General features: G+C 37.3%; 1 protein-coding gene across 17 annotated transcripts in view; it reads right to left on the bottom strand.

Annotated features, from left to right (window-relative positions):
* Window positions 1-23,284, bottom strand: part of DNM3 (dynamin 3) — a 563,024-nt gene that overhangs the window by 394,504 nt on the left and 145,236 nt on the right. For all 17 annotated transcript variants that reach the window (XM_072733034.1, XM_072733032.1, XM_072733026.1 and 14 more), the window contains 2 exons: window positions 16,804-16,953; window positions 15,416-15,619 (listed from right to left, as the gene is read on the bottom strand). In XM_072733034.1, coding sequence (XP_072589135.1) covers window positions 15,416-15,619; window positions 16,804-16,858 — 259 coding nt within the window. In that variant the 5' untranslated portion in view covers window positions 16,859-16,953. The remainder of the gene's footprint in view (window positions 1-15,415; window positions 15,620-16,803; window positions 16,954-23,284) is intronic.

Genomic DNA, 23,284 nt, shown 5'->3' with positions numbered 1-23,284 from the left:
TATGAATCCAAATTATTTTTATGATACACTAAAATATTCAAACTAATTCTATTACAATTCTAAGTGTTATCAAACTTTATTAATTTGTACTAGAGTAGGCAGCAGTTTGGATTACAGAATGCCATTGATTGTTTTTTAGGTTTTTTTTTATCCCTATTAATTATGTACAATATAGTAACAAAGTAGCGTTCTTTGATTCTTTTCAAGAGGAAAATAACTGCTAGTATTTGGTTAGCCATTTAGAGTTAGAGTTCTCATTACAGATAAATTTATCTTATTTAATTATTATAGTAACCTTTTAAGGTAAGGTTTATTATAACCTCATCTCATTTTCTAGATGAGGTAATAAAGTTAAGTTAAATAATTTCCCCAAGGACATACAACTGGGAGGTGATAGATCTGCTTCCAAACCCTATATTCTTTCATATCTACCACTGAATAAGACAATTATTTGAGAAGTCATCTGATAAAGTAGAAAGAACACTAGATGAGGAGGGAGGGGCTATCACAGATGCATGGTTGTAGCCATATTATAAAACAGTGTAAATCACCAACATCTAAATAAACATCCTCACTCCCAAAATAGGACCTTTCCACAAACAAAACTCACAGTATTCTGGTGAAACTAAAACCAAAGTATGTAAGAGAACTACAAAATGCTAAGATCATTTTACAGGGAAAAATATATGTAAAATATTAGATAATTCCAATGATTAGGAGTTTGACCTTTTAAATAGTATAGCCATTTCCCTTGAAGTTTTACTAAAAATCCTCATTTAGTCAGTAAAAACATTTTTCACAAAACATAAGCTTGAACTTTCTCTAGCCACAAATGTGTAACATTCTGCATATATTGAGAATAATTCACCATTAAATTTAATATAAGACATATATAAATTTATCCCAGCATTATAGTAATATTCATTTTATAAAAGCTTTTATCATTATACAAACATAAACTTTCCAAGTATATATTCTAATATACTATGCCCAGTTGAAAATGACCTATCTCTGTCAAGAAGGCTTAATTTAGTACAAAGTCACGACTGCCTAAAATAGACTACCTCTCAGAAAACTATATAAGGATGTATCCTGGTGGATAAGATTATATTTCAGATACCTTGAATATAGAATGGCCCTCTCTTACCTAAATAGGTCATCTTCATCAGCTAATAAGGGCAGAATTTCAGGTAAGATGAACTAATGATGAGAACAGACCACTTGCAAAGCCAGTGAAATCAATCCTGAAGACCAACAGGGTAACAGATGTCACAACCAGATTGCCCTCAGCATCCCAAATCCAACGTCTTTTATTTGAAAATTTCCCAATTATTAAAGTTACATAAGAGCAGAATGAAGAATAGTGGAATGGAATAAGGACCTCTGAGAAGGTTACTTCTCATAAAAGCAACAAGAACACTGGTAAAAATTGTCAAAATCAACTTTTTTAGAACTCTCAAAATTAACTAAAGGCTTGTAACAAACTAAGAAGTATTTATTTAACAAAAATGGCTGAATCTCAGTAAGAACAGTGAGATTTGTGGTATTTGAACGTTTCCAATTCCCAGACCCTTCTCTTTAGCTCTATAATAGTCTTGAAAATGAAAATCCCCAAAATCACAGTGAAAACTAACAGCCAGCAGCCACTGGAGGGGACAAAATATAGCTGGAATACACCAAAAATACAATTTTTGAGAACTGTAGTTATTTAACACCTCTAGCAGTTCTCTAAAGTCACCTATTCCTAGAGCTTTTCTTTATTTAAGGGTCTACTCAGCACAGAGCCTTTTCTCCAGGAAGAACGTCAAAAACAATCAGTGGCAATTACTTAACATCACTAGGTATTTCTAGCAGCAATCAGGGTTGGGGCAGAAAAAGCTAACCTAAAAGCTTAAAAAGAAAAGTTGGAGAATGAGGTGGCCATAAGGATCTTCGAGGTTTTTATACATGTACAATTTAGAATCTAAAAGGCTACATGCATGTCTGGGGCTGTGCACATTCTCATGAAATATCTAAGAAGGCCACAAACTCTCACCTCTGGCTAACCTTAAGGCTCTATACAAGCAGGAAGTAAAAGCTAAAGCAGAATAGTAAACTGCCTGCCTGAGTATTGAAGGTATATTCCACCATGCACATCACACTATTCACTAAATACTAGGAGACTTATTGGCCCTGTACACTTAAGAAAACCTCTGTCCAATTACTAACTGACAAACAAGAAAATTGACCAGTCTCTAATGACCACACACAACAAAGAATACAGATTTTATAGATTTAGTTTAGGAAAATTACTAAGCAAACAAATACAAATACCAATACTAACAACAAATAAACAGCAACAAAAACACTGGAGGAGGAGAGGAATCTGATTTTGAGTGTTGTCATATTATATTACTCAAAATATCCCATTTTCTTTTTTTTTTAATTTTTTTATTTATTTATGATAGTCACAGAGAGAGAGAGAGGCAGAGACATAGGCAGAGGGAGAAGCAGGCTCCATGCACTGGGAGCCCGATGTGGGACTCGATCCCGGGTCTCCAGGATCGCGCCCTGGGCCAAAGGCAGGCACCAAACCGCTGCGCCACCCAGGGATCCCAAAATATCCCATTTTCAATGAAAAAACTACAAGATATGCAAAGAAAGCATAGCCCACACTCAGGAAAATAAGTATTCAATAGAAACTATCTCTGAGGAAGCCCAGACACTGACCTTACTAGACAAAGACCCTGGGTCATGACCTGAGCCAAAGGCAGACATGCAACCACTGAGCCATCCAGGTGCCCCTAAACAAAGGCTTTAAATCAGCTATTTTAAATGTGTTCAAAGAACTTTAAAAAATCCATATCTACATAATTTTTAAAAGTATAAGAATGATGTTACACCAAATATAAAATATCAATAAAGGGACAGAATTATTTTTTTAAAGAACCAAATAGAAATACTGGAGGTAGAAATTAAAATAATAAAAACTAAAAAGTCCCTAGATAGATTCAACAGAAGATCTGAGCAGACAGAAGAATCAGCAAACTTGAAGATAGGTCAATTAGATTATTACTCACATCTGAGAAATAGAAAAGAAAAACAAAAAAGACATATAGAAACTAAATGAACACAGCCTCAGAGACCTTTGAGACACATAAAGCATACCCCCATGCATTTCACAGGAGCCTCAGAGAGGAGAGGGAAATAAAGAGTAGTTGAAGAAATAATGGCTGCAGGAGGAGTACAGAGGAACCTGAGCTTGCCTCATCCCTCAAACACAAGATCACCATCAAATCACTTTGAACAACTAGGAAATTGATCTGAAGATTAAGAAAACACTAGAGGGAGAGAACATGGCAGACTCAAGTTTCAGAGATGAGAACTGGGGGAGAGAAAAGCTGAGGTACCAGAAAGAGGAGGGTCCCCTTTTGCAGAGAGAAGTCAGGGAGAAAGTGAGAGCAGGAGAGAGAGCAGCACAGAGATTCACACAAGATGCTCTGGTGTACAGAGCCCCCTGGTTCTCACTGGGAGAGAATATTCCCCTCCTGGAGTATATCTGGAAGAAGGTATTTTGCCTCTTCAAGAACAAGAGACCCACCGGGCACCACTGAGTGGCCATTCAACAGCAGGGGATAGAAGTGTATAACCTGGTCACAGCTTTTCACTGTGCTTCATCATAGACTCCAGACACCTATACAGGCCTGTAACTGCATTTCCAGGACAGAAAAAGGCAGGATGCAGTGCCGCGAGGCTCTTCGCTGGAGGAGGGGACTGAGTCCACACCTTGCTGGGTCCTTTAAGACTTGGAGTTTGGAATACCAGCCACAAGCTAGGGATAAACCATGCTGCTGGCCAGACACAGACAGATGGAGGGCAACGATCTGATGAAAGGTTGGTACACAGGAGGGGAGATCATTCACTTTTCTATGAGGGCTCCTGAACAGCAGCAGCCTCCAATTCCCCTCACCAGGGCTGAGAGAGTGGGGTAACACCATCTTCCACCACCTCCTCCCAACCCCCCCCCCCCCCAAGCCCACTAGCACAGTGAGACTTGAGAGAGAAACACAGCACCTCAAGTGGTGGCTGGAGTCACTTACACCAAATCACACCCCGCTGTACCTGTCAGGGACATCTTTAATAGGGCAAGTCTGACTGTGAGGCCTCTCCCTCAAAAGACCAACACAGGCCCCCTGCATGTACCAAGTCTACTGATCACAGAAAGCTCCAAAGCGATAGCTTCAGCTCTGGTGGAAATAGAACTGGGCTTTCTTTTTTCTTTTCTTCTTTTTCTTCTTCTTCTTCTTCTTTTTTTAATTTTTCTTTTGGAATCAGGCTTATAGTTTTTTTGTTCATTTGTTGGTTCATATGTTTCCTTCTCACATTTTTGGGATCAGTCTGGGTTTTTATGTTCTTTTTTCCTTCTCTCTTTTTCTTTGGAATCAGACTTCTACTTTTTTGTTTGTCTGTTTGCCTTTTTGTTCCTTTTCCTTTTCTCTTTAGTGGAATTAGTCTTTTTTTTTTAATCAGGCTTATTTTAGCAAACAAATCAAAGCACACATAGTTAAAGGTCCAAACACTCCCCACCGCAATAAGGAAGAACTTCTAGAGGACTGACCTATTCAAAACGCAACAGCAGAGTGTACACAGCATACTTCCTGAATCACTAAGCCCTGGACAGTGTATGATGCCTTCTTAATATAGTATTACTCTCAGAGCAGGAAACATAGCAAGCTTTCATAATACACAAAAGACAGAAACCTAGACATAATGACAAAACAGAACATTTCTCTCCAAAGAAGGATCAAGGAGAAATCACAGCTGAGGATTTGCTCAAAACAATTATAAGTAGTGTACCTGAATAAGAATTTAGAACAGTCATAAGAATACTAGCTGGGCTTGAAAGAAAGAGAAACTCTTGCTGCAGAGATAAAAGACCTAAAAACTAGTCGGGCCAAAAAAAAATGCTCTAACTGAGATGTGAAACTGACTGGATATAATCAGAATGAGGATGGAAGAAACAGAGGATCAAATAGGTGATACAGAAATCAAATTATGGAAAATAATGAAGCTGAAAAGAAGATGGAAGGAAAACTATTATATTACAAATATAGACCCAACAATTCACAAAATGCAATAATATCCATATCACAGGAGTCCCACAAGAAGAGTGGGAAAAGGGAGTAGCAGGTTTATTTGAATGAATAACTTCCCTAACCTGGGGAAGGAAAGAGGCATTCAAGTCCAAGAGGCACAGAGAACTGTTCTCAAAATCAACAAAAACAGGTCAACACCAAGACATAGCATAGTCAAACTTGCAAAATACAAAGATAAAGAGAGAATTCTGAGAGCAGCTAAGGGCAAAAGGTCCTTAACCTACAATAGTAGATATGTAAGGTTAGTAGAATATCTGTCCACAGAAACATGGCAGGCCAGAATAAAGTGAGATGATATATTCAAAGTGCTGATTGGAAAAAATATGCAGGCAAGAATACTCTATCTATCAAGGCTGTTATTCAGAATAGAAGGAGAGATGAAGAGTTTCTAAGACAAGCAAAAACTAAAAGAATTCATGAACACTAAACCAGCTTTGCAAGAAATTCTAAAGGGGATCCTTTGAGTGGGAAAGAGAGACCAATAGCAACAAAGACTAGAGAGGAACAGAGACAATCTACAGGAAGAGCAACTTTCTACATAATACAATGGCATTAAATTCATATCTATTAATAATTACTCTGAATGTAAGGACTAAATGCTCCAATCAAAAGATATAGTATATCAAAACAGATTTAAAAAAAACAAGTTCCATAAATATGCTTCTTACAACAGACTCATTTTAGACTTAAAGATACCTGTAGATTGAAGTGAGGAAGTGGAGAACCATCTATCATGGTAATGGACATCAAAAGAAAGCTGAAGTAGCCATACTTATATCTGATGAACTAGATTTTAAACCAAAGACTGTAATAAGAGATGAAGAAGAGCAATATATCACAATAAAGAGGTCTATGCAACAAGAAGATCTAACATTTGTAAATATTTATGTCCCCAACTTGGGAGCAGCCAAATACATAAATCAATTAATAACAAACTTAAACTCATTGATAATACAATAATAGTAGGGGACTTTAACACCCCACTCACAGCAACGGGCAAAAACTGGGCAATCTGGAAGAAATGCATAAATTCCTAGAAACAGATAAACTACCAATACTGAAACAGGAAGAAATAGAAAATCTGAACAGACTCATAACCAGCAAAAATTTTAATCGGTAATCAAAAATCTCCCAACAAACAAGAGTCAAGGGCCAGATGGCTTCCCAGGGGAATTCTAACAAACACTTCAAGAAAAATAAATACTTATTCTTCTGAAGCTGTTCCAAAAAAAATAGAAATGGAAGGAAAACTTCTAAACTTATTCAGTATTATTCAGTATACCAGTATTACCTTGATTCCAAAATCAGACAAAGACCCCACTAAAAATGAAAATTACAAATCAATATCCCTGAAGAACAGGGATTTAAAAATTCTCAACAATATACTAGCAATCAAATCCAACAGCACATTAAAAGGATTATTCAGCATGACCAAGTGGGATTTATTCCTGGGCTACAGGGATGATACAATATCTACAAACATTATATGTTCTCATTCGTTTGGGGAATATAAATAATAGTGAAAGGGAATAGAAGGGAAGGGAGAAGAAGTGGGTAGGAAATATCAGAAAAGGAGACAGAACATAATGACTCCTAACTCTGGGAAACGAACTAGGGGTGGTAGAAGGGGAGGAGGGCGGGCGGTGGGGGTGAATGGGTGACGGGCAATGAGGGGGGCACTTGATGGGATGAGCACTGGGTGTGATTCTGTATGTTGGCAAATTGAACACCAATAAAAAATAAATTTATTATTAAAAAAAATCTACAAATCAATCAGTGTGATACACCACATTACACCTGGTTGGCTCAGTGGTTGAGTGTATGCCTTCATCTCAGGGCATGATCCCAGGATCCTGGGATCAAGTCTTGCATCAGGCTTCCCACAGGGAGCCTGCTTTTCCCTCTGCCTATGTGTCTGTCTCTCTCTCTCTCATATGAATAAATAAAATCTTTAATAAATAAAAGAATAAGAACAACATGATCTTGCAAATAGATGTAGAAAAAGCATTTGACAAAATACAGCTTCTTTTCTTGATAAAAACCCTCAATCAAGTAGAAATAGAAGAAACATACCTCAACATCATAAAGGCCATATATGAAAAGTCCACAATGAGTATCATCCTCAATGGGAAAAAACTGAGAGCTTTTCCCCTAAGGTCAGGAACATGACATGGATGTCTACTCTCATCATCATTGTTCAACATAGTACTAGAAGTCCTAGCCTCAGCAATCAGACAACAAAAAGAAATAAAGGGCATTCAAATCAGCAAGGAAGAAGTCAAACTTTCACTCTTCACAGACAACAATATACTCTATGTACAAAACTTGAAAGACTCCCCACCAAAAAATTGCTAGAACTGATATACGAATTCAGCAGAGTCGCAGGATATAAAATCAACATATAGAAATCTATTTCATTTCTATACACCAAAAATGAAGCAGCAGAAAAAGAAATCAAGGAATTGATCCCATTTACAACTGCACCAAAACCTAACCAAGAGGTAAAAGGTATGTACTCTAAAAACTACAGAACACTTATGAAATAAATTGAAGAACATGTAAAGAAATGGAAAACATTCCATGATCATGGATTGGAAGAACAAATATTTTTAAAATAAAAATATCGGACAGCCCCGGTGGCCCAGCAGTTTAGCGCCACTTTCAGCCCAGGGTGTGATCCTGGAGACCCAGGATCAAGTCCCATGTCGGGCTCCCTGCATGGAGCCTGCTTCTCCCTCTGCCTGTGTCTCTGCCTCTCTCTCTCTCTGTGTCTGCCATGAATAAATAAATAAAATCTTTAAAAAAAAAAATAAATAAATAAATAAATAAATAAATAAAACATCAAAGCAATCTACATGTTTAATGCAATCTCTGTCAAAACAACACCAGCATTTTTCACAGAACTAAAACCAACAATCCTAAAATTTATATGGAACCGGAAAAGCCCCTAATAGCTAAAGTGATTTTGAAAAAGAAAAGTGGGAGACATCACAATGTTAGACTTCAAGTTTTATCACAAAGCTCTAATCATCAAGACAGTGTGGTATTGGCACAAAAATAGACAAATAGATCAACGGAACAGAATAGATAACCCAGAAGTGGACCCATAACTATATGCAACAAAGCAGGAAAGAATATCCGATGGAAAAATGGTGTTGGGGAAACTGGACAGCAACATGCAGAAGAATGAAACTAGACCACGTTCTTATTACCATATACAAAAATAAATTCAAAATGAATGAAAGACCTAAATATAAGACAGGAAACCATCAAAATCCTAGAGGAGAAAACAAGTAGCAACGTCTTTGAGCTCAGATGCAACAACTTCTTACTAGGCACATCTCCAGAGGCAAGGGAAACAAAAGCTTAATGAACTACTGGAACCCTATCAAGCTAAAAAGCTTCTGCACCTTGAAGGAGACAATCAACAAAACTGAAAGGTAGCCTCTGGAATGGGAGAAGATATTTGCAAAAGACATACCAAATAAAGGGCTAGTATCCAGAATCTATAAAGAATTCATCAAAATCAACATCCAAAAAATAATAATCCAGTTAAGAAATAGGCAGAAGATAGAACAGACATTTCTCCAAAGATATACAAATGGCTAACAGACACATGAAAAAATGCTCAACAACCATCATCATCAGGGAAATACAATCAAAACCACAATGGGATACTACCTCATATCCATCAGAATGGCTAAAAATTAACAACTCAGGAAACAACAGGTGTTGTGAGTATGCAGAGAAAGGGGAACACTTTTGTACTGTTCGTGGGAATGCAAGCTGGTGTAGCCACTCTGAAAAACAGATTAGAAGTTCCTCAAAAAGTTAAGAATATAACTACCCTTTGACCCAGCAAATGCACTAGTTCTTTATCCAAAGTAAACAAAAATGCTGATTCAAAGGGACACTTGCACCTCAATGTTTATAACAGCAATGTCCACAGTAGCCAAAATACGGAAAGAGCCCAGATGTCCATCAACTAATCAAAGGATAAAGAAGAAGTGGTATATATATGTGTATACACATACACATACACATAGGAATATTACTCAGCCATCAAAAAATGAAATCTTGCCATTTATAACAACGGGGATGGAACTAAAGTGTATTATGCTAAGTGAAATAAGTTGTTCAGAGAAAGACTATCATGATTTCACTCATGTGGAATTTAAGAAACAAAACATAAATATAGGGGAAGGGAAGGAAAAATAAAATAAGATAAAAACAGAGAGGGAGATAAACCAGAGAGACTCTTAACTACAGAGAACAAACTAAGGGTTGCTGGAGGGGAGTTGGGTAGGAGGATGTGCTAAATGGGTAATAGGCATTAAGGAGGGCACTTGTTGGGATGAGTGCTGGGTGTTATATTTAAGTGATGAATCACCAAATTTTACTCCTGAAACCAATGATATACTATATGTTAATTAACTTGAATTTAAATTTAACTTAATTTAATTTAAAAAAAATAATAGCAGAACAGGACATCTGGTTGGCTCAGTGGTTGAGCATCTGCCTTTGGCTCAGGCCATGATCCCGGGGTCCTGGGATCGAGTCCTGCATCAGGACAAGGAGCCTGCTTCTCCCTCTCCCTATGTGTCTTCCCCTCTCTATCTGTCTCTCATAAATAAATAAATTTAAAAAATAATGGTTGAAAATGTCCTAAATTGATGAAAACATTAATCTACACTCCCCAAAACTCCAAAAAGGATAAAATCAAGGAGATCCATATCTACACATATCATAATCAGACTCTCAAGGAAAATGAGAAAATCTTGAAAGCAGCAGGACAGAAAAGATCCCTCATGTTCAAGATGGTCCTCAATGAGATTAACAGCTGATTTCTCATCAAAAAACCACAGATGGTAATGAGATGACATACTCAAAAAGTAGTGGGAGAAAAAAAAAAGACTATCAGCTAAGAATTTTCCTTCAAAAATTAAGGAGAAATTAAGACATTCCCAGATAAAAACTGAGAATCATACTCTAACAGTCCTACCCTATAAGAAATACTAACTGGAGTCTTTCAGGCTGAAAAGAAAGTTTGGCACTAGACAGTAACTCAAATCCACACAAATAAAGAACACTGGTGAAGGTAGCTACTTAGGTACATATAAAAGAAAATATAAGTGTATAATTATTTGTTTGTAATATTTTCTCCTCTCTGATTTAAAAGATGTTAATTTTAATTCCATGGCAACCAGTAAGAAAACCACTTTTTAAAAAAAATATTAAAATAAATGACAAGGGAATTAAAATGGTACAACAGAAAATACGTCTTTAACAAAAAATTATTTCTCTGCTGCCCAATAGAGAAATACACAAACAAAAGACATAATACATAAAGAACACAGAGAGCAAATGACAGATATAAATTCTGCTTTATCAGTAATTACATTACATGGAAATGGATTAAACACTCTGGTCAAAAGGCAAATATTAGAGAATGGGTTTTTTTTTTTGTTTTGTTTTGTTTTTTTATTTTTTATTTTTTTAGAGAATGGGTTTTAAAAACTGATCCAACTATATGCTGTCCACAAGAGACATATTTTATTTTATTTTTTTTTAATTTTTATTTATTTATGATAGTCATAGAGAGAGAGAGAGAGGCAGAGACACAGGCAGAGGGAGAAGCAGGCTCCATGCACCGGGAGCCTGATGTGGGATTCGATCCTGGGTCTCCAGGATCGCGCCCTGGGCCAAAGGCAGGCGCCAAACCGCTGCACCACCCAGGGATCCCAAGAGACATATTTTATATTCAAAGATACAAATAGGTTGAAAGTAAACAATGGGAAAAGATATACCTAGAAAACAGTAACCAAAAGAGAGTTAGAGTAGCTATACTAAAATCAAACAAAACAGAATTTTGAGACAAAAGCTGTTACTAGATGCAAAAAAAAGGACATTTTATAATGATCAAAAGGTTAATCCATCAAAAAGACATAAGTATAAATGCATCTAACAAGAGTCTCAAAATACATAAAGCAGAAACTGACAATTGAAGAGAGAAACAATTTATCAATAATAGTGGTAGACTTTAATATCTCAATTTCAATAATAGAACAAGTAGACAGAAGATTACAAAGGAAACAATATTTGAGTAGCACTATAAATCAAATAGATCTAACGAATATCTATAGTACACTATACCCAACAACAGCAGAATACACATTCTTCTCAAATGCACATAGAACATTCTCCAGACAGGTGACATGTTAAGCCATGAAATAAGTCTCAATAAATGTTAAAGGACTGAAATGTTACAAAGCATATTCTCCAAGCAAAATTAAGTGAAATTAGAAATCAATAACAGAAGGAAATTTGGGGATTTCACAAACATGTGGAAATTAAGCATCACACATCTAAATAACCAAAGCTGATGTCATTGCTTTTTCACCAAAGCTGTAATTATAAGGAAAACTAGACCTCTAAAACAGATATTTAAAACATACTCACAGAATGACTAGAAGGACACAGAAAGTAAATGAAAGTCTGTTTATCAATCCCGATACAACATATCCCTGTATACCAGATCCCAAGGCCTTCCCAGCTTCTTCCTTTCTCTATTTTAATTCTTTCACTGCTAATGAAAACACACAATGTGAACTCTATTGGTTCGGGAAAGAATTCACCCTCTTCCTTTGGAGCTCCAGTGATGTCCAAGACCAACCAAAGCTAGAGGATAGCAACACACCAAAGTGGTTCTCTGAAGGAGACCTGAGCACCCTGCAAAGATGGTTTTCAGGTTTCTCACAACAGTGCTTAGGAGTTTTAGAATTTAAACTGGGATGTGAAAACAAATTGCAAGCCTTGAGGGTAGCAAGGGACTTTTATTAATGAACCCAAGAATCATACTTATTAAGAGTCTTCAGGCAATGAATTAATTTGTCCTCCTTAGCAATCATCATGAAGGAATCAGTCAGACAAGTAAATGGCACACAGTGGCACTGAATGTTTTCTCTCTTCTGCAAAATTATCAATTACCTACAAAATTTTCTGCCAATGATCTGCAAAAATTACAAAAATCTATCCTCAAAACTACCATAAGTAGGATATTAAATACTGAAGTAATGAAGGCCAATGTTTGACAAAACAGGAGTTCTACTGATCCATAAGAAATGAGGCTCATTTTGAATAAATTCATGAACATGCAAATGGCAACTTCTAAGTAGTATTTAATAACAATAGGTTTATAAAACAAGCCAGGCCTACATTAGGAATAAAAATTCAAATTTAACTTTCTGGATACAGACTTATAGCATACTATTACAAATCCATGACTGAAACAATGCTGTATTTTTATGCTGTAACAACGCTCTGTAAATACTGTCAGTGAGATTGTAAAGATTGTCTCTTTTCTGGTAAACTGATGACTCCCTCCACCAACATTAATTACTCCCACCTAATGATATGCCATCACATGAGAGTTATTGTTTTGGGTTATAAATGAATCTTCTTTTGAGGAGCCTGAGGAATGAGATATAGTCACTGCCATTAATAATCCCTTCTAAAAAAAAAAAAAATAATCCCTTCTAAACAAGAGGAGTAAAATATAACATGAATGTGTCAGTCTTTGGTTCTGTCTCCTTGGAGTTGGTTCATTTCTCAGGTAGATTCTCCTCACAGTTGACAAAATGGTTGCAATTGCCTCTGCCTTACAACCTTACAACTTCAAATATAGTAGAAGAACAGCCAAAGGAGAATCTTCTGTTTTTATAAATTCTGAATTTTATAAGAAATGTAAGTTAAAAGAAAATTGGACAGCTAACATGTCCTATAAAATATCTGTAGCTAATTCTTTTTTTTTTTTTTTTTTTATGATAGTCACAGAGAGAGAGAGAAAGAGAGGTAGAGACACAGGCAGAGGGAGAAGCAGGCTCCATGCACCGGGAGCCCAATGTGGGATTCGATCCCGGGTCTCCAGGATCGCGCCCTGGGCCAAAGGCAGGCGCCAAATGGCTGCGCCACCCAGGGATCCCTATCTGTAGCTAATTCTTGAGATTGATTTAACATATTCACGTTAATGTTGGTAGAGAGAATTCTGCAGAACTCTGGGAAGGTTTTGTTTTGTTGTGGGTTTTTTGTGTTTTTTTTAGATTTTACTTATTTATTTGAGAGAGTGCATGCATCAGCATACAGGAGAGGCATAGGGAGAGGATGAAGCAGGCTCCCCACTGAGCAGGGAGCCCTATACGAGGCTGGATCCCAGGACCTGGAGATCATGACCTGAGCCAAACTCAGATGCTTAACCATCTGAGCCACCCAGATGCCCCATGATTTAAGAACTAAAGGCACCAAGGCCAGGGTGTAAGAGGAGTTGAAAATAGAAGAACTGGGGGTACCTGGGTGGCTCAGTGGTTGAGCATCTGCCTTTGGCTCAGGTCATGATCCCAGTGTCCTAGGATCAAGTCCCACATCAGGCTCCCTACAGGGAGCTTACTTCTCCCTCTGCCTATATCTCTGCCTCTCTCTCTCTGTGTCTCTCGTGAATAAATCAATTAGAATCTTTTAAAAAGAAAGAAAGAAAATAGAATTGGCTGAAAATGTATATGCAATATTGATAGACTTCCAGACCATTTTTCTCATCTTGCATAACTGCATAGTTACTCCTCCTTAGCCTCAACAGGATACTGAAGATTTGCTTTCAGAAGAGGATAATCCAGGACTCAGGACTCAAGAAGATCTTTGGGAATGCCATTATGAAAGCAGAGGGATTAATTAAAGGTCTACATGCTAAACAGTGAGACCCACCTCACATTCCTCTGCCAAACTCAATTCTTCCTCTTGACTCTGAGACATTGGACATCAGGTTATACCAGACCAGCGCAAGTGGAAATACAGTATCAAACAGCAGCTGAGAAAGCCTCCTAAAAAAATGGCCAGTCCCATCACCTTATGATAAAGCTGATTAGTCAATGAATCCCATTAACAGCATACAGAATTTTCATCAACTTATTAGTGATCTACTCTTATATCTGAATGAGCAGCAAAAGACACCAATCATTTGAACAAAAGGTCTCTGACATCAAAGACAATGACCAAGAATCACCAGAAAAAATGGACACAGAGACACTGTAGATTACAAAGGAAAAGCCTCAAAAGATTTCTCATTAATATCTTTTTTTTTATGATAGTCACAGAGAAAGAGAGAGAGAGGCAGAGACATAGGCGGAGGGAGAAGCAGGCTCCATGCACCGGGAGCCCGACGTGGGATGCGATCCCAGAGCTCCAGGATCGCGCCCTGGGCCAAAGGCAGGCGCCAAACGCTGCGCCACCCAGGGATCCCAATATCTTTAGAGAAAATACTGTACTTGCAAAGCAAAGGGCATAATGCTATTTAAAAAAATAAAAATAACATTCACAAAATGAGAAAATGCTGTTGGAACTTTTTAAATATCAGAAATGAAAAATTAATTAGAGGAGTTGAAGATAAAGTCGAGTAAACTCTGAAAAGTAGAACATCAACACAAAGAAACACAATAAAAGGGGAGGATTTATTTTAAAAGGGGGTTAATCCAGAAGTTCTAACATGCTAATAAGGATTCCAGATAAATACAAAAGAGAAAGTAGAGGCAATTGTCAAAAAAAATTCTTAGAATTGGAGAACATACATCTCCACATTGAAGAGACACATCACTGAGTGCCTTTCCCTAGCTACTTTAAACACACACACACACACACACACACACACACACACAGAGTCCAATTACGGGATCTCTGAAGATAAACTATTATTACTCAGTTCATAGAAAAAAATCAAAACATCAGCAGAAATAAGGGATTTTTCTGGATTCTGAAATACTAATAAAATAAAATCCCTGCTTTTATAATACATGCTTATGTCAAATAATTATAAGCTAAATAATACTTTACATACATTAAGTGGGCTTCCTATTTTAAAGAAACAAAACATACATAAAACAGAGTTTTCACTGGAAGTATATTCAGGTAACTCTTTTAATAACTAAAGGGGACTGTCTGAATCCTATACCAGAAGTTTATTTTATTTGCTTTTTAAAATAAGTATTTCATGAGGAATAGATATGTCTGCTTTATTAGATCTCACTTAATATTACCATTTATTTATATAGGTTTAGACTATATCCCCTAGTTATTTTTCTTTCAGCATCTTAAATTCAAAAAAATCTAACAATATAAATCACAGCTAATTAACTTAATAATGAAATTAAGTTATGAGAATTGTGTTACCTTGAAATACACACAAACTCTTGACATTTTAAACTAATTCTCTTTCATCTTAAAGGCCACACACTCACCTTGAGGATCAACTTCTTTAGCTAGCTTCAGTGCATCTGAGTTTGCAAGATCGGTGTTGGCTGGCGTAACAGCCAAAATCAGACAGTTCTCCCGCGTGATAAACTGCATGATCATTTCTCTGATCTGATACTCGATATCTGGTGGCTGATCTCCCACGGGCACTTTAGTAATTCCAGGTAGGTCGATAAGTGTGAGATTTAACACTGTATGGGGGGAGGGGGAAGAAGAGTCTTACATAAACTCTCTATGCTAAAAAATAACGCAAATCATCTGTCTTGTTAGTGGAAATAAAACAAGCTCAGCTTTATATATTATATACTGTGTTAACTTCAACTTCTGTGTACACCGAATACAAAATGGCTTTTTAGTTTTCTCTATTTTTATGATATGATTGTTCTAAACCAAATGATCATTTTAGCACAATTTGAAAGGCACTGATTTGCATAGCTAAGAGAGATCTGTCATATCTGTAACTAGTGTGTTATAATTCAAACACTGAACAAGAAGTGCATATGCTGTCTGCCAGTCTTATACACTGCCCTCAAATGGTATAAAAATTCTTAGGATAAGATTTGTCCTTCCCTTCAAAAGTATTATATACTTATTTAGAGAGGGCTAGACACTTAGCCTAGTGGAAATCTGTGAACCATTTGTGGTACCACAAGTTTACTATGTAGACTATACAGCCAGACTCATGGAGTATCATCAGGAGAGCAGGAACTACCCTTGAGTCAGTGACTCCACCTGGGACCAGGCTATCATTCTCTGCACACAACAGAATTGGCACTAAATCTTCTTGGAAAGTCATAATTGAGCATTATGTTATTCACGTTCTACTTTAAAAGCAACGGAGCTGAGTAGAAGATTAGAGATTAAAATCTGTCCCATTGAAAATTTAGTCGGAATAGAGGTTACTATCATATACCATAAACTGGTTATCTAATTTATAAGTTTCTTCTGTTAGTCTGGAAGAAAATTCTAGTTGATTCCTTAGGAAGGGAATAAATAGAAGATCAGAGGGCTACAGAAAATCTGATAGGAGAAGACTCAATCACAGTACCATGTATCTCTAAGATTCTTGCTAAGACTGAAGATGTTAAAAAATGGAATTTTTCATGCATACTTCTTGAAATTCTAAATTTAAAATAAGCATAAAGAAATATTTTTAAGTGACATACTCAATTCTGATCTTTTTAAAAGTCATGTCCTTCTGCCTCCCCATAAATTGGTGAGCTTTTTGGACCAGTTCATTTATGGTAGTATCCAAAAGTAATCCCAGAAACCTGGTACTTCCTGATAGAACAAATCATCTTCTACACAAATAATGTATGTCAATTAATATAAAATTTTCAAGGACAAAAATTTGGAATTTTGTTTTTTTACTTACCATGTGGAGAATAGACTCGTAAATTAATAGGTATGGAGGAAATGCCTTTATTCATTCCAGTCACTCGATCTGTTTCTGCTTCAATCTCATGGCGAACTTCATCAAAATCTGTAAATTTTTTTCCTTTGCAATGTAGAAATTCAGCATACTCTACAAAAGACAAATTAACATAACTTAAAATCCATGCACTCTTGCAATAATTGTAGGGAAACAATGTGGGGTTTTTTTTTTAGAAAAGATTTTATTTATTTATTTGACAGAGAAAGAGAAAGAGCACAAGCAGGGAGAGTGGCAGGCAGAGGCACATGGAGGAGCAGTCTGATCCCAGGACCCTGGGATCATGACCTGAGCCAAAGGCAGAGGCTCAACCAACTGACCTACCCAGGCACACTGAGAAACAATGTTTTTTTAACTACAAGTCAAAGTATCCAATATTGTCTCCTAAGCCATTAAAATGAGAGAATACAGCAGTTACTAAGAAACACAGCTAACACTTTAGAAATATTAAACACAGTACAAATGCTAGGAATGCTAAATTTATTAATTTGCAGATGAGCAATTAAGTACTAAAAGCAGTCCTTAAACCATATAGTCTATTAAATAATTTAAAGAGAATTTTGGCCCTCCAAATGAAAATTCCAGCATCTGATTGTCAAAGAAATTAAGTCTAGGGAACATACAAAGCCTACCTACTAATCCTATTAGCATGTCCTTTTTCAATATCACCACTTTATTAAGAGGGAATGCTAAGTCATATAAATATGGCTTCAGAAGGCAAGACAATTTAAAAACAAACTGTACTTAATTCTTTAAAGAGAAATAATATATGGAATATTATAGCTTTAAAATATACTATTCAAGATACCACACTAACTTGGATAATTTAAAAGATTTCTCAAGAAAAAGAGTTTGGGATGAAAGAAAATATTTACGTACAATCCAAAAAAAAAAAAATCAGTATCCACAGAAGTAGGAAAAACTACATAATAACAGAAAATAGGATTAAGTTTTAGTAACATCCTACTAAATGTTGTACTATGGACTTCTATTCCTGTTTCCAGAAGTATCAGGTATATAACACAACTCAAAAAGGCAGCTGATACTATTAGTCTTTTAAAAATTATAATCTTAATGAGAGAATGAATCTTAACAAAATTTTTGATTCTCTAATAACTAGCTGAAGAACTACTGCATCAAACTTAGACTACAGCTAAGAATCTGAAGCCCAGATGTCAGGTGAGAAAATTATTGGTAGTCTTTCCACCATTTCCACCATAAACATTTGACCTTCACCCACTGTAGCAAAGCCAACAGGGAGACAACTCTAAGATGTCTTCAAGCAGCTTAGCATCAGTTAACAGAGGGAGAATGAAATGATGCTAATCTGCATTTAAAGAGAAAGGAAAGACAGAGATAGCAAAGATGGATTCAAGCTGCAGTGTCTAAAAAAGAAAATGAGGTTTGAAGTGAGTACCGAAGAGTGGGAAGGGTTTCGGTGTATGCAGAGAAAGTAAGGTGTTTAAGGGAATCAGAGAATCTTAATAGCCCAACATATTCCTGGCTGGTTACCAACCAGCCTCTGCTCAGAAACATCCACTGATAGGAAACTGAGGCTTTGATGTTTGAGGGGGAAAAAAAAAACCATCTTATTGGAAAAAACAATTCTTTTTTAAGTAGGCGCCACACCCAGCATGGAGCCCAATGTGGGGCTTAAACACAAACCTGAGATGGAAACCTGAGCTGAAATCAAGAGATGGACACTTAACCAACTAAGCCACCCAGATGCTCTAGAAAAATTTTTTTTAATTGTATTTATTTGAGAGAGAGAGAGAGAGTACGCACAAGTAAGCAGCACATGCGGCAGGGGAGGGACAGAGGGAGAAGCAAACTCCCACTGAGCAGGGAGCCTGATGCGGGGCTCCATCCCAGGGCCCTAGGATCATGACCTGAGTGGAAGGTAGATGCTAAGCCAACTGAGCCACTCCAGCACCCCTGGGAAAATGTTTCTTAACAAAAGTCTGAAATCTGCTTTCTAATCACACTTCCTTGGTCCAACTTTCGCCCCCTGGAGCTACTCAGGCAGTCTTCCTCCCTGTAAAAAAGACAGGATTAATCTGAGCCCTGGCACAAGGAGTTCATCTCCCTGGGCTTCTCTTGCCACCTTCCCATGCTTGTCTGATCATTGCTCAGGCCTCCTGGAGGCAGACACAGATTTCCCAACCCCACCACAGCTACTCAGGACTGGAAAGGCCATGGCTTCTGAAGTGGACTAGCCAGTTTAAGTTTTAATTTCCCAAAGAACTGTAATGACTTAATCTTTCAAATGTTAGGACAGAGACTTTACTTCATTTCAGTCTTCCCTGTCAATGTAGGTGGACATGAATATTTTTCTTTCTTAGTGTTTCCATATGCTATGTGTCACTTTCTGAAAAACGGCAAGCTAAGACTCCCACAGTTTATTCCTCAATAGCGGAAGTATACCCAATACAAATTCAGGAGGCTTCAGAATTCTAGCCTGAAGAAATGACTGTATCTTCTGGCATGTTCTTTCACATGTTTACCCCCATAGGTGCTGTTTTATTAGCATCTACATTCTCAGAAGATATGGCCTTTATTTTATTTACCTAACTCAAAGGATTGGCCAGTATCATAGGAACATATAAGTTTAAAAATAAGTAGAGGATAAAACAATAAAAATAAAGAGGAACAAAGGTTGTCAGATCCAAGAAAACAAAAATTAATTCGTAAAAAGGAGTCATAATTGATAAGAAATGGAACTGTACTTTTTCAACTCAATATATTTTGTGGAAAATGCACAGTTGAGGATTTATAGCTGCCATAATTATTACTTTCATAAAATTAATAAGCTTCTGGATCGGGGACTACATTTTCAATTACGCTGCCAATCAATAATTCAAGTAACACAATTATAGACGTCCTTGCAGCCACTAGATGGCGCCTACTTGCTTTCTCTGTAGGAAACCAAGACCCAGAAAGCTGCGAAATCCATGCAATTTTCAAATTAGATTTTAATTCATACTTGATCTCCTAAAAATGCTTTTATTTTGAAATTGAGAGATCAGAACTGTGTAGGACCATCTCAAACCTTCGTGTCTTTTTAAGGATAGGATCCCACAGAGAGATTTAGAGATGCTGTATTCATTTATTTATTCCACTAATATTTTGAGCTCTTACTATTTCACGGTGCACTATTATAGAAATTGCAGAGGAGAAAAAAATACATATAAGTCTCTAACCTCAGTCGAAGCTTAAATTCGACTGAGATGAAATAGTAATGTGGGTGTGCCAGCTGATAAGTGTTATGGAGAAAATTGAACAGTAGGGGGGATATTTAATGCTAGGACAGGAGGATTGGTTTGTTATATGCTTGAGGAAAGCTTCCCTGATAAGATAAAGTGACATTTGAGCAAAAACTGAAGAAAAGAAGGGAGCAAGCAATGCTTTAATAGAGGAGCATCCCAGCAGAGTGTCTGGAGCTGAAAGCACCCTGGAAGAAGAACAAGCAACACATCTGGATCATAGAGCACATCGGGGAGAAAGGCAGGAGATGAGGTCAGAGCTGTGGTACAGACCTGGATTGTGTGGAGCCCGTGCGACTTGAATTTTTACTCTGGCTGAACAGTAGATCACTTGAAAGGCTTGGGGTAGAGGTGAGACATGATGTGACCTAGGTTTTAAATAAATCACTGGGATGGTTGTGTTGAGAACAGACAGTGAGGGGTAGAGAGGAAACTGGCTATTTGGGATAATGAAGGTGAGAGATGATGGGGATTGGACCAGGGTGGCAGCAGTAGGAGTGGGGAGAAGTGGTTGAATTCTAATGTATTTTGAAGAAAAAAACAATATGACTTACTGATGGATTAAACTCGGAGTATGGGAGAGAGAGGAGTCATGAAGGACTTCATGGAGTTTGACTACAGCAATGGGAAGAATTTTGAAATAGAAAAGACTGAAAGGAAGAGGTTGGGGAGATGGGGGTTCAGGATCAGGAGTTTGGCTGGGGACTTATTACACTTGTGATGCCTCCTACATCCCACCCAAGCGGAGAAACAGAACTGCTGCTAACAGTTGAGGATTACACAGCTGTAAGAGACCCCACTCACATTCAAAGTCATCTGTTAAATGTTTATTTATTCTGAAAATTTTCCAGAAGATGGCAGTCAAGTGCTTGACAAAAAGAGCAGCTTTTTCTAATTAGCACACAAATGCCTTTGGGGCTAGGTATGTTAGTCTTTCATCCTGGGAGAAGTACAAGCTAGAAATATATATTTGGAATTCATTAAAGTCAGGCAAGGGGATGAGATCACTAAGAGAGCATTAGATAGGGAAGAGGCCAGAGCACTGAGCCCTGGGTGCTCCAGTGTTTAGAGGTCAGGAGAAAGAGAGAGAATGAGTGGTCAACAAGGTAGGGGAAAAACTGAGGACAGGACCCAAAGCCAAATAGAAAGGGTCTCTCGTGAAGGTAAGAGACTTCCATTCCATCCAAAACTGCTCAAGTTAGGTGAGATTAAGAATGGATCGTGGTATTAGACAACTGGAGAGTCCTCCAGGAGGCTGACAAGAGCTGCTACAGTGGAGTGATAGCCTGATTGGAACACATCAGGAGAGAAGAGATTGACTGTAGACAACTGTTTTAAGTTTTTCTGTAAAGGAGAGGAAAACAGTGAGACACCAGCTGGAGAAGGATGTAAAATCAAGGGAGGGTTTTATAAAGATGGGCAAACTAACAACACATCCATTGGCTGATGGCATTAATCGTATGAAGGGAAAGGTGGCAATGCAGAACTGAGAAAAAAAAAAAAAGTGCTGAAATGGTATCTTAAGGAAGAGGGGACAGAAGGCATAGAAAGGAGCATGTCAGTTCCTCCACAGGGACAGAAAGGAAACCAAACAATGAGAGTTGACAAGACAAATGGGTAGAACTTACAAGGGTGGGAGTAAGTGGAATTCATCCGGTGAGAGCAGGGATTTATTATATTTGCCTAAAGTCATTTTACGTCTTGAGAAACATTTTTTTTAAGATTCTATTTATTTATTCATGAGAGACACACAGAGAGAGAGGCAGAGACACAGACAGAGGAGAAGCAGGCTCCATGCAGGGAGCCCGACGTAGGACCTGATCCCGGGACTCCAGGATCACACCCTGGGCCGAAGGCAGGCGCCAAACGGCTGAGCCACCCAAGGATCCCCTAAAAAAACATTTCTGCATATATTCCCACTGGTTAAACCCTACAAATACTATTATTTTTGTCACAAAGTACATATCACACACACACACACACACACACACACACACATACACAGTAGAGTGATCCCAAATGAGTGACCTAAGAGTAACCATAGCAGAGATGTCAACTGGGTCTAATCTATGTCCATCACTGGGTTTCAGAGATGCCCAGCATTTCAGCAGAACCAATGGGGCAGAAACCACAAAATCCTTTTTACTATGGTCCCAAAGAGTCTCTTAGAAAGCAATTCATCTTAGGATGGAATTCAAGCAAAACTTACTCTGAGCTGCCAGAAAGAATCTACCTGTTATCTATCCTCTACTCAGCCCTGTAGACTTATAGGTCTAAGTCCCCTTATCATTAACAGTATAGTGATAATTGTCAGACCACACAATCTACTTTCTCATTAGAAAAACATATTATAATTTATAGCTATAGGATTATATTGCCAATAAGATGTGTCTCACTAACAACAAGGATATGGGATCCTTTCCCCTATTGAGCAAATTATAAATAGGTAGACAGCAGAGGTGGCATGCATGTTTTTGAACAATTGACCACAGTTGCTATTGAGGAGGATCATCAATCAGCTTATATCATCACGCAATCCTAAATCTTCATTAACAATGCAGAATTTGAAAGATGACAGCTTTATTTCACTGCTGTCCAAAAATACAATTATAGATGAAAATCTTAAAGAGGATTATCACAAGAGTGATGCATCACTTATTATACCCACCTCCACAAAAGTGTTCATGCGAGTTTGGGGATAAAGGAAATTCTAACACCTAAACCAAAATCTACAGAACAGCGTGTACTAATTGATCAATAGCTACATTTTTTAAGCACTAGTTAATGTGTGTCTTCTGAGACCTTTACACTGCGATGAACTAATAGGTCTGAAGGTCTAGCAATCTCATTTTCTGGTTGAGATACATTCTTTTTCCTTTCATTCTAAATGCTTGGTAGCTGGGTACATGAAACAGTCTCTTCCTCAAACAATTCCAGACTTTAGCCCAAGTTCAATCTGAAAAGAAAGTGATTAAATTTCTTAGCCACGAGCTCATATAAAGGATGAAGGTTATGTGCATATTAGCACTGAAACCATGATAATGCATCCATGAAATTCTATTTTGTCAGTATGATCTGTCTTGCTAAAATTCATAGTATGTTTTCAGTTTTGCAAAATAAGAATCCTAGTTTTAAAAATCATCCCTGTTTCCCCAGTGTTA

The sequence above is a fragment of the Vulpes vulpes genome, chromosome 13, assembly GCF_048418805.1.
Source record: "Vulpes vulpes isolate BD-2025 chromosome 13, VulVul3, whole genome shotgun sequence".
NCBI classification, from domain to species: Eukaryota; Metazoa; Chordata; class Mammalia; order Carnivora; family Canidae; genus Vulpes; species Vulpes vulpes.
Note: the sequence above shows the minus strand (reverse complement) of the source record. Positions and strands in the feature narration are given on the sequence as shown.